The 11,337-nt window shown below is 47.4% G+C and overlaps 1 protein-coding gene across 1 annotated transcript; it reads left to right on the forward strand.

Annotated features, from left to right (window-relative positions):
• Positions 1-1,317: 1,317 nt before the first annotated feature.
• LOC124679518 (eukaryotic translation initiation factor 4G-like) lies at positions 1,318-9,587 on the forward strand. The gene is made up of 12 exons (XM_047215254.1): positions 1,318-1,447; positions 1,615-1,821; positions 1,923-2,101; positions 2,197-2,337; positions 2,520-2,584; positions 2,696-2,755; positions 3,037-4,593; positions 4,686-4,887; positions 4,977-7,779; positions 8,386-8,580; positions 8,670-9,016; positions 9,162-9,587. The coding sequence occupies exons 2-11, from the start codon at positions 1,664-1,666 to the stop codon at positions 9,001-9,003; spliced, it is 5,694 nt and encodes a 1,897-aa protein (XP_047071210.1). The 5' UTR covers positions 1,318-1,447; positions 1,615-1,663; the 3' UTR covers positions 9,004-9,016; positions 9,162-9,587.
• The last annotated feature ends 1,750 nt before the right edge of the window (positions 9,588-11,337 follow it).

The following is an 11,337-nucleotide window of genomic DNA, read 5'->3' on the forward strand; positions in this document are numbered from 1 at the left end:
ATCAAAGGAAATACCGTGGCACCTTGATCTAGCATCTAGCTCTATTTATTATATTTGTTTATTTGTTTTATTGTTTGTTGTAATTTAATTTGAAAACAATCCTCGCAAATATTTTTATTCATATGCTATATTTGATAAATGGTTCTGTGTTAAAAAAGAAGTATCTTTAATGTTTGGGGGCGGTGTTTGTGGGACGCGGCTGGGGAACGACGTCCCCCAAACGCGACACGAACAAAACATGTCCCCCAAACACTCAGTCCGGCACGGTTTGGAAGACGCGACCGAAGATGCTCTTATATTTTCTAATAATGTAATGAACAGAACCGTTCCGCTGGTGTTGTTCATAAAAGAAATGGCAGGTTAGGGGTGCACATTGGAGATTTGGACAGAAACGTCGCTGGAGTTCCCCGATTATGCCTCGCAAGTTCCTCGTGAACATTTCCACGTCCCTTGTTTAACTTTTGCGTCGAAGTCTTCACCAACAAGCAACCGCTTTGGAAACCAAGTCAAGTCGGTTTGACAATTTTGGAACGTGAGAAGGTCTGGTAAATTAAGCTGGTGCAGGTTGTGCACGTGAACAGAAATTAAACCACACGTAGGGTAGAGGAGAGGACTCCATGTCGGTATCTATCTGAGAACCAACCTGAGGTTGGGTGGTTAGGAGGATGGTTGTATCCCCAGCCCACCAGAGTTCAAACCCCAGGTTTGACATCTGTGTGTCTCATAAAGGCGGAATATTCATTCAGTGGGGAGCGACGTTCCAGTCGACAATGGGCGCCTCGTGGTGACTTCGTCAATTTCAAGATCCAATCCGCCAGCTCAGTATTCCGGAGGTGCTCATAGGGGTAGGGTGTGCGTGTGTGCGTTCATAGGGGTGAGTGTATGCGCGTGTATGTGAGCGTCTACGTTTGTACTGTGTTTCTCAAAAAAAAAATGTCGGTATCTATCTATCGACGAGACGGATGAGCGATGCACAAGGCTTTCACGTAACCATCCAGAGTCCAAAGGAATCGCACGAGCGCTAGCAGAGTCCGGAGCGCGCACGCCTCGCCTAGTAGGTATCAGGAGGCAGTACTGTACACGGGCGTGCGGGCGGGCGGCTACCGGCCGAGGCGGGCAAAGCGGCGGCTGGGACGAACGCCAGCCATCCAATCGCATCTGATCTCTCTCTCCTAGTCGAGGGAAGTAAATCAAGAAATTAATAAAACAAAATCAGTTGTGAGATTAGGCGTAGTAATTTCCGGTGGCTTAGTTGGCTGGTAACTCGTATCGGCCCCGGCTGCCCTAGCAAGGTACTCCGTAGTACAAGTTCCCAACGTGTCGCGTCTCCCTTTCGCTTCGCTCCCACTTCTCCCCAAACCCATCTCGCAGCTCGTCTCGTCCCCATCGTCTTCGCCACTGGACACGACCGCAAACCCTAGGCGCCGCCGCCCTCCCAGGCCCCCAGGTACGCCCGCCGCCGCCGGCCACCACCCCCTTCGCCATCGCCGTCATCCCGTCCGCCGCTCCGCTCCGCTCCGGCCCGTTCCTTTTTTTTTGTTTGTTTCTGTTTCGTGCGCGGGCGGGCGGATTTCCCGGCGATTTATTTCCTCTGCCTCGCCGCGATTGGATCAGGGGTGGTAGCAAACCAGGAGGAGGAGGAGATCGGAAGGAAAGCGGATTTATGTCCCAGCGAGGGGACAGGGGCGAGGGCCACGCGAGGAGACCCGCCCGCTCTACCAGCTTCGGCCAAGGACACCGCGGAGGCGGAGTCGGCGGCGCCGCGAGCAAGGGCGGCGGGGGCACCTCAGGTGGCCAGCCTCCCCTATCATCTAACCGAAGGTACGCCACCACCTCCTCCTCCTTCTACGTTTTTGTTTAACCGAAGGCCTGCCTGCGTGATTCGATCCTGCGGCTAGGGTTTTGACGGATCTCGATTGCAGCTTCGGCAAGCCGCGCAATGGCCACGGCGGCCACCAGAGGGTCGTGAACCAGCCGGACACCACCGGCTTCCAGCCCGCCCCGGCGCCCGGGCCACTGCAGACGCCGCCGCAGCGACCTCCTGTGCCCCAGAGCGCGCCTGTGCACGTCCCGGCCACCGCACCGCGGCCGCAGCACCATGGTCTGTGATTCAACAGCACATCCTGCTCTATTGTGGTGCATTGCAATTGCAACCAAGACCTAACATGTTCTTCCGTTTTTCTTTTGCATTGGCAGATTCTTCGTCCGCGGCTCAAGCGGCCCCCATGCCACCCGCCACCGAGAATCCCACCTACATACCCATCCCGAAAAACATACCTCGGGCCGCCCCCAAGGCGCCGCCCAAGAATATACCCGCTCCCCAGGGACCGCCCAAAGGTTTGCTTCACTCTTACCGCGCTTTAGAGATCGTGATAATCATAAGTAATGATGGCTTGATTAATAGTAGGCGATGGCTGTGACCATCTGTGGGAGCAGTGGAGACCTTCTGTAGCTTGTTTGGATTTGGATAGCCGCTTGTCAAACTGCCTTGTAACATTCTTCCGCTTTCTTCTTTTCAGGGGAATCATCAAAGGGATTTAACTTGCAGTTCGGCAGTATAAACATGAACATGAATGCTGTCCCGGTATGATGTCTTTGGCAGCTTGCGTCTCTGAATTCTGTTTCTCAAGTTTATGCTGATTTTTTTTCGACTTATTATATCCCTCTAATTTCCATGGACTTTTTCTTTGTGTAGCAATTTCCTGCTAGGACAAGCTCAGCTCCTCCAAATTTGGATGAGCAGAAGCGTAATCAGGTATCTTCTCCTTCCCCTGCACAACTCTTTCTTGCTTCTTCTATCTTATTACCTATGCCTAGCCATTTATTACTTGTTAGACGCAGTTTTTTTTTTCTGGATGTACCGGTAATAACAGGTTCTGAAAAACCTATTATGTTCCAATGAATTATCTAACTTCTGGAGCATTTAACAAGTGATGTTCTTTTGCTCAAGTTTTTTTGCATTGTATTGGTCATCATTTTAAGGTTTCAACGTTGTAATAGAATGTATTGTAATACCATGTTCCTCTTCTGGTTCAGGTACTTCCGGAGGTACTTAAGGCTGCGCCTTCTATACCACCACCCCTAAAACAGCCGCATCCTCCACCACAGCAGCAGCATCCTCCGCAGCCGCAGCATCCTCCGCAACCGCGGCAGCAGCATCCTCCACAACCCCAGCAGCAGCATCCTCCGCAACCACAGCAGCAGCATCCCCCGCAACCCCAGCAGCAGCAGCCCCTTTCACAGCAACAGCAGACAAGGAAGGATGCTCTTGGCCCTAGTCAGCCTAATGCTGTGAACACTCATCTTCCTTCCCAAGTGAAGAGGGATGTGCATGTTTCTCCATCAGTGCCGAATGTTGCACCACCGAGACCCACTGTTCAACCTATGCCTGGGATGCCCATGTCCTCGATGCATTTTCACCATCAACAACCACAAGTCCCGGTACAGTTTGGTGGCCATAATCAGGGCGTTGTGCCTAGCTCAATCCAGATGTCTATGGGAATGCCTGGTGGCAATGCGTCCCAGGTTCAGCAGCATATGTATGTCCAAAATATGCAGCAACATCAAATGCATCAGCAAATGTTGCATCAAGGACAACCTATGATGTTTCCGTCAGTCGGTGGTCATCAACTCACTCCTCAGTTGGGCAATGTTAGTTTGAACATGGCTCCGCAGTATCCTCAGCAACACCAGAAACAGCTTGTTGCTCCTCGCAAGAATGTCATCAAAATTATTGATCCAATTACTAATAAAGAAGTGAATCTTGGGCAGATGGCTTCATCTAATGTAGCGCCACAAACCCAGCAAGTCAGTGGCTATGCAGCTCAACCTATGGCCTACTTTCCTCAGCAGCAGACCTCGTATAACCAGTCAGGTATGTATTACCCCGGCACCACCGGTGTTGGCCAGGTTCCCACTGGATCACAGGCTCGGTATAGTTATCAGACCACTCAAGCTGGTCAAACAATTCCTTTCGCAAACCCATCTATGTCAAATGCCGCTCCTGCCAGTCACAAGGACAACATATCTGGTCATGCAGCATCTATTCATCCTCAGGTCGCAGGTAAATCACAAATTGGTTTGCACATGGAGAAACCTGTTGCCCCGGTCAAGATAACTGTACCGCCAGCTAAATCTGATCCACCTAAGTTAAGGGTGACTGAGCATGTGGTACCACATCAACAGAAGGATAATATAGTTCTTTCTGGGACTATGGGTTCAAATGCTCCAGTTAGCGAGGAGAGTAAAGCACAATCTGTCACAGAGAAGCTTTCCCAGGAGAGTAAAGCACCATCTGTCACTGAGAAGCATACCAGGGAGAGTAAAGCACCATCTGTCTCAGAGAAGCATTCCAAGGAGAGTAAAGCGCCATCTGTCACAGAGAAGCATCCCACTGTGGTAACTCAACCCTCACCGATTCTAGCTACAAAACTAGAAAATGATACTGTGACATATCCTACTACAGTTTTGCCCTCACTTTTGTCCGGAGCTGATGGAAAGAGCAAAGAAGTTATTCAAAAAACCGATTCTATTAAGGATAACAAGAAAAACACGAGTAGAAAGGACACAAAGATTTTGCCGCAACAACAACAGGTATTTTTGCGCCTCTTCTTTTCCTAGCACTGTTTTTTGCGGTTTTGCACTAGATTTTTGTGCTTAACATGCTCCATATTGCCTTCATTCAGTCAGCTTCATCTGCTGAAGAGTTCAAGGGGCAAACTTCCGTGAAGGTTGGAGATGATGGGGTTGATCACACGGAAGCTAAGAGCTCCAGTAGTAAAGAGTTGGATTTAACCAGCACAGCCTCAGGCTTAACAGCTGCAACATCTGAAATTAGTGTTTCTCAAGTTCTTGGTCTAAGCGAAGCTGACAACACATCAGTAAACGGTATGCACTCTTTTTGTTTTGTTTTGAAGTCGAATGAAAATAATCGTTGCATTGCATGCTTCCGTTTTACTGACATGTTGCATTGCCAGTTGCCAGTGTTCCTCCCACAGATATCAGCTCTGCAAAATTATCCTCTGTGATTACTGGGGAGCCCCAAGCAGTAGAAAGCCTAGGCGTTGCAGCTGTTGAATCTGAAGAGAGTGAAATAACTCCACAAATTTCACCAGAAGTTAGTGATGACAAAATTTTGTCTGATTCTACTGAAAATGAGTCTCATGAGTGCACGGCAGACTTAGCTGAACAGGCATCAGCGGTTCCGAAGCCTGATAATTCAGATGCAGCATCTTGTGTACCTGACTCGCAAGAGCTAGCAAAAGAGTCCACAGCATCTATACTAGATGAACACAGTTTAACAAATAGCTCACTTAAGGATACTGAAACTTCATCAGCTTTTGTCGATGGCAGTGATGTGTCTGGGACCAATTCTGTAACTTCATCAGAGTCTACCATCCCAAGTGGCAACGATAAAGATAACAGTAGTATTCCGGAAACAATTGTTTCCAGTATTATTACTCCTGGCACGTTACCTGTGAATCAATCAGTTGCATCTGAGGAGGAAGGGAAACATGCAGATGGAGTGATGGATCAACCAAGTGCTGATCAATCATGTGCTGCACCAACAGGTTCTGTCCGACCCTTATCAAGGGAAAAACCTGCCGCGGAACTCACTCGAACAAAGTCGGCTTTCGGAAAGAAGAAAAAACGGAAGGAAATGCTTTCCAAAGCTGATGCTGCTGGGACTTCAGATCTTTATAATGCGTACAAGGGACCAGAAGAGCAGTTAGAAGGTATTGCCGCAGCAGAGGGTGCTGATAGATCGTCAATGGTTGACGGAACACACGTGCCACCTGAGGGATCAGAAAGAGAGGGCAATGTGTGTGACGATGATGGAAAGAAAAAGGTTGAGCCTGATGATTGGGAAGATGCAGCAGACATTTCCACTCCAAAGCTGCAAGGTTCAGGCACTGGAAACCAGGCTAGTGCCCCACAAGTGCCAGAGTCAGATACAAATGAAATTAACGGCCGTAAGAAATATACACGTGATTTTCTGCTCACTTTTGCAAATCAGATTTATGGTCTTCCTGTTGGCATCCGAATGGATGCTGTTACTAGCGCTCTGTTTAAGGATTTGGCAGGAAAGTCCTATGTTATTGATCGGGAACCTCACCAAGGTCCTGGACGGGGATCTGATAGACCAACATCTCGCGGTGATCGCCGTGGTCCTGCTATGGATGATGATAAGTGGACAACAAAATCAGGTGTTCCTTTCAGTCCTGGTCGTGATGCCCACATGGACGTGAACGGTCCAGCAATGAATTACCGTGGTGCCCCAGGAGTCAATCATGGTGTTTTAAGGAATCCGCGTGGTGTTCTTGTGGGACCAATGCAATCCATTGCACCTCAAGCAGCTCGCAGTGGCTCTGATGCAGATAGATGGCAGCAAAGGGGTCTGATCCCATCTCCTGTTACACCAATGCAGGTAATGCACAAAGCAGAGAAGAAGTACGTAGTTGGCAAAGTTTCTGATGAGGAGCAGGCAAAGCAGAGGCAGCTGAAATCAATTCTCAATAAACTGACCCCCCAGAACTTTGATAAGCTGTTTGAACAAGTCAAAGAGGTGAACATCGACAATGTGTCAACTCTTACTGGGGTCATTTCGCAGATATTTGACAAAGCTTTAATGGAACCAACTTTCTGTGAAATGTATGCCAACTTCTGCTCACATCTGGCTGTTGTTCTGCCAGACTTTAGTGAGGACAATGAAAAAATTACATTCAAGAGATTGCTGTTGAACAAATGCCAAGAGGAGTTTGAGAGAGGCGAAAGAGAAGAAGCTGAAGCAGATAAAACAGAGGAGGAGGGTGAAGTTAAGCAAACCAAAGAGGAAAGGGAAGAAAAAAGAGTTAAAGCTCGAAGGCGCATGCTGGGAAACATTAGGTTGATTGGAGAATTGTACAAAAAGAGGATGTTGACAGAGCGCATCATGCATGAGTGCATCAAAAAATTGCTGGGAAATTATGATAGTCCGGACGAGGAGAACATTGAAGCACTATGCAAATTGATGAGTACAATTGGAGAGATGATAGATCATCCGAAGGCTAAGGAACATATTGATGCATATTTTGATAGAATGCGTGGCTTGTCAACTAGTCAGCTCATATCTTCTCGTGTTAGATTCTTGCTGAGAGATTCAATCGATCTCAGGAAGAACAAATGGCAGCAAAGGCGTAAAGTGGATGGCCCCAAGAAGATTGATGAGGTTCACAGGGATGCAGCTCAGGAGAAACATGCTCAGTCAAGTAGGTTAGCTCGTGGTCCAAGCATGAATTCTGCTCCAAGAAGAGGGGGAATGGATTATAGCTCCCGTGGCTCGGCAGCACCGTTGGTATCCCCAGGTCCTCAGCAAAGAGGCCGGGGTTTCGGTAACCAGGACATCCGGTTTGAGCAGGATAGGCATCACGACAATAGAACTGTTCCTCTTCCTCAGCGTACTGTCAAGGACGAAACCATCACTCTTGGACCACAAGGTGGCCTGGCTAGGGGCATGTCTTTAAGAGGGCAGCCACCGGTATCAAATGCTGAGCCTCCTAGTGTTCTTGACCATCGCAGGATGGTAACCAGTCCTAATGGGTATAATTCAGTGGCTTTGACCGGAAGAGAGGACACTAGCTCGAGAATTCCGGATCGAACCTCTGGGAGGATAGCACCTGCTACACCGTCTGCTGGTTCTTCAAACAGACCTGCCAGCCAGGATGGCCGCTCTGGAAATAAATCATACTCCGAGGAGGATCTGAGAGAGAAATCTATTGCAGCCATCCGGGAATATTATAGGTAATACATTTAAACTTCTATCACAGCATATTTCTTCAGTATGCACCAGACTTCTAACTTCTGCTGCACATTTTTACCCTTTAAAGGTGATCCCTGTGTTCTTACTATCTCAGGTTATTATATTTTCTTTGAATAAATACATCATAATAATGCGGTAGTATCGGCAACTGTGAATATTTGGATTACTCTTATTTGTGAGACTAGTACGTGTCACCATTTTACTACATTGCTTGCTATTCTCTTTTTGCTTCCTGCCACTTCTTTTTCACGTCTCTGCAAATTTGGAAGTTTATTTCGCTCAAAAGTTCCAATTAGTGGGGCTGTGGTGGCAATCCATATTGTCAAGTGTCCAAATTCAAACACCTTAGAAACAGAAATGATACAATATACAGATAGGCTACCACAAAATGGGAGCTTATATTACCACTTCTAATAATATTTCTCCAATATTATATTTATGATTCTCATGTAACGGTTATGATCTTTATTGTGTGCTCTTGTTTTGTTGAGTATCCTCATTCTTCATTGCTAAGTTATCAGGCTCTCTCTGTGTTACAGAAAACGTTTTTGGTATATCTTGTGCTAACATGCGACTTGTTTTGGCAGCGCGAAAGATGAAAAGGAGGTTGCGTTGTGTATTGAAGAATTGAATGCTCCGAGCTTCTATCCTTCTGTGGTATCGCTTTGGGTAAATGATTCCTTTGAGAGAAAAGATGTGGAAAGAGAGTTGTTGGCAAAGCTCTTTGTTGGCCTTTTCAATGGTGGATATAATTTATTGAGCAAGCCTCAACTCATTGAGGGGTAAGTGTTTTGCTTCTGTTTCTTCTCTATTTTTTCCTCACTGCTCATTCCTGTTCACTAGTCTGTGCTGACTATACAAATATTTCCAGCCTCTCGTCTGTTCTTGCTTCATTGGAAGACGCCCTAAGTGATTCTCCAAGGGCATCGGAGTATCTTGGACGGCTTTTTGCAAGGTTTGTGCTGGAAAACATATTGCTTTTGCAAGACGTAGGTAGATTGATTGAAGAAGGTGGAGAGGAACCAGGATACCTTGTACGTGAAGGCATTGCAGCTGAAGTCCTTGGGGCAGTTCTAGAGTCCATCAGAATAGAGAAGGGGGATTCGTTCGTGAAGGAGGCCAAGATAGGCTCCAATCTCAAGTTGGAGAATTTCAGACCACAGCATCTAAAGAGATCAAAGCTGGATGCCTTCATGCAGACATAAGCTTTTCTACTAGGTAAGTCGTTCTAGTAGTATCTTAGAATAGCATACCAGTTAACTTTTTTCTGAAACTCTAATACTCTAGAATATTCAGCTACATACAGCAGCGAGTGTCATAGTGTAGAAGTACAAGGTTCTAACCTACCCTCTTTGATCAACAGCTTAACAATTTATGGGTGTTGTCGCCAAGGAGTCCATGTCTTTGCACCCAGCCGCCTTTTTGATCGAACAACTGCAAATACTGCCATCAGATGCTTGCCCCAAGCTGCTACGCAACTATTGTATTCGAGCTCGTACTGTGGAGATGATGTATTCCATTCTGTTCAGACTTGTTACTGGTGGTAAATCATTGTTGCGGATGGGCACTGGCAGCCATTGCTGACGCAGGTAGCTGGGTGCCATTTCGAGTTGGCTCCTTAATGAGTCTGAGGAATATTTTTGTGATCACGAGGGTAGAGGTCAGATAACTGATATTTATCGGGAGTAGGAGGAAATAGTAGGTTCGACTTTATGCCTCCCGCGGCTTCTGACCAATATTCTTTTGTGATTAGACTTAATAGTTGGTTAACTTGGCGGCATTTTCCTCATAGCCAGACTCTCCTACTGTGAATTTTGTTTATATTCCTGTAAGTTGCTGCTATTTGTGTCCCTTGGCGCCCCTACTTGATGACCAATACTGACTGTTTCTCTGTGTTGCGTCTATGGATGCAAAGCGGCACCTTTTTCTGGGTCCTTCTCTTTCCTATAATTCCTGGGTACCCATGCCCTTACTCTTCTCTTTTCCTTTCTTCCCACACGAGCAACATCATATATTCCTATGTAAAATCTCCCTTTTGGCGTTCTCAACACATTTTGTTTTGAACGAAACTGACAATTTGCCATGTCTCACTGAAAAAGGTAGAATGTAACATGGAACATGATTGTCAAAAGGGCACACTTGCCCGACCTGACTCACCATAGATACATCACCCACACCGTTGTGGTGAGGAAATTGCACATTCCACCAGGTCCCGCTCATAGCATTGCACATATCACCAGGTTCATGGAAATTTTGCACATTCCACCAGGTCTTGCTCTAATGAGTTGCAAACAAGTCTAATTCCCTATTAATAGCTAGCCTAACAACAAAAATACAACGCGACGTTGTTTTAGCCAAGTGCATGCAAATATTTTTGACATGGTGCAGCAATATAAGAAGACAATAAACATTACACTTCAATATATTAACAGCATACTAGTGTATGATTTATAAAAGAAAAGATGAACAGTGAAACCAGCCCTGTTACTGTCAGTGTGTACGTCCGTGGAAATTTTGCCAAAAGAGACCACCTGCCCCAATTCATTGACAAAAAGGATCATCTGTGAAGCAAATTGACAAAAAGGACCACGTCGTGTGTGGCGGCAGGCCCCCCAGCCGACACGTGGCGCTTGCCGCCGGGCTGTGTGGCGGCACGTTTGCCTGGATGCGTCGCCGTCCGTCGCCGTTACGCGTGGTGGGCCATGCCGCCGGTGCAAGGGGCGGCAGGGCGACGTGGAGGCTGCCGCCGCACGAGATGGAGGCAGGGCCCGCCAGTTGCAGGACAGCGACGACTTTGCACGCGCAGGAATGGCCGACATGCACGCAGACGACAGGTTCCATCAAATTTTGATAGCACTGATTTTGATGCTGCTTAAGTGCGCCCGGTGGAGGCAGCAGTTCCCGCTGGATGAGTCAGACGGGGCTCCCATTTCGCTATGGGACAAACGGGGGGCATCAAAACCCTAGCACTGACAGCCTCATCGTGGCCTCTCCGTGTTACCGCTACAGCCGGGCCTTGTCACGGTGGCGGCGACCCTCATCCCCATAGGGGCCGGGGGCGTATGATTTGCGCGCATGCACATAGCACATCCGACAAGCCGGGGCGGCGCACCGAGATCTAACGATGGCGCGACGTGGGAGGCTGTCGTCTCTTCCGGCGATTAATGGAGGTGGATGCGGTGGTGTGCGTCGAGTGGTGGTGGAAGGGCAGGCATGCGGGCAGTCTAGGTGGTGGTGGAAGTGCGGGCATGTGGGCAGTCTAGGTGGTCGTGGCGTGCAACGGTGGCCAGATCTGCTGGCTTGTGCGGCGATCGGTGAAGCCTTCATTTAAAAAAAAGTTTTGATTTTAAATATTAAAAATTTCTAGAAAAAATATCTAGACGTAGAAAATGTTGAATTATATATTCAGAACGAAATATAGTATTTGACCCTCAGGCAAAATGACAAAATTCTCACAAAATAACAAACTCGAGATATCGTGTATTGCTCAATATTGTTCACGAGTGACAAAATCTAGATTCGTCATTTTTTGTGAGCCT

Source organism: Lolium rigidum, chromosome 7 (assembly GCF_022539505.1).
Source record: "Lolium rigidum isolate FL_2022 chromosome 7, APGP_CSIRO_Lrig_0.1, whole genome shotgun sequence".
NCBI lineage: Eukaryota > Viridiplantae > Streptophyta > Magnoliopsida > Poales > Poaceae > Lolium > Lolium rigidum.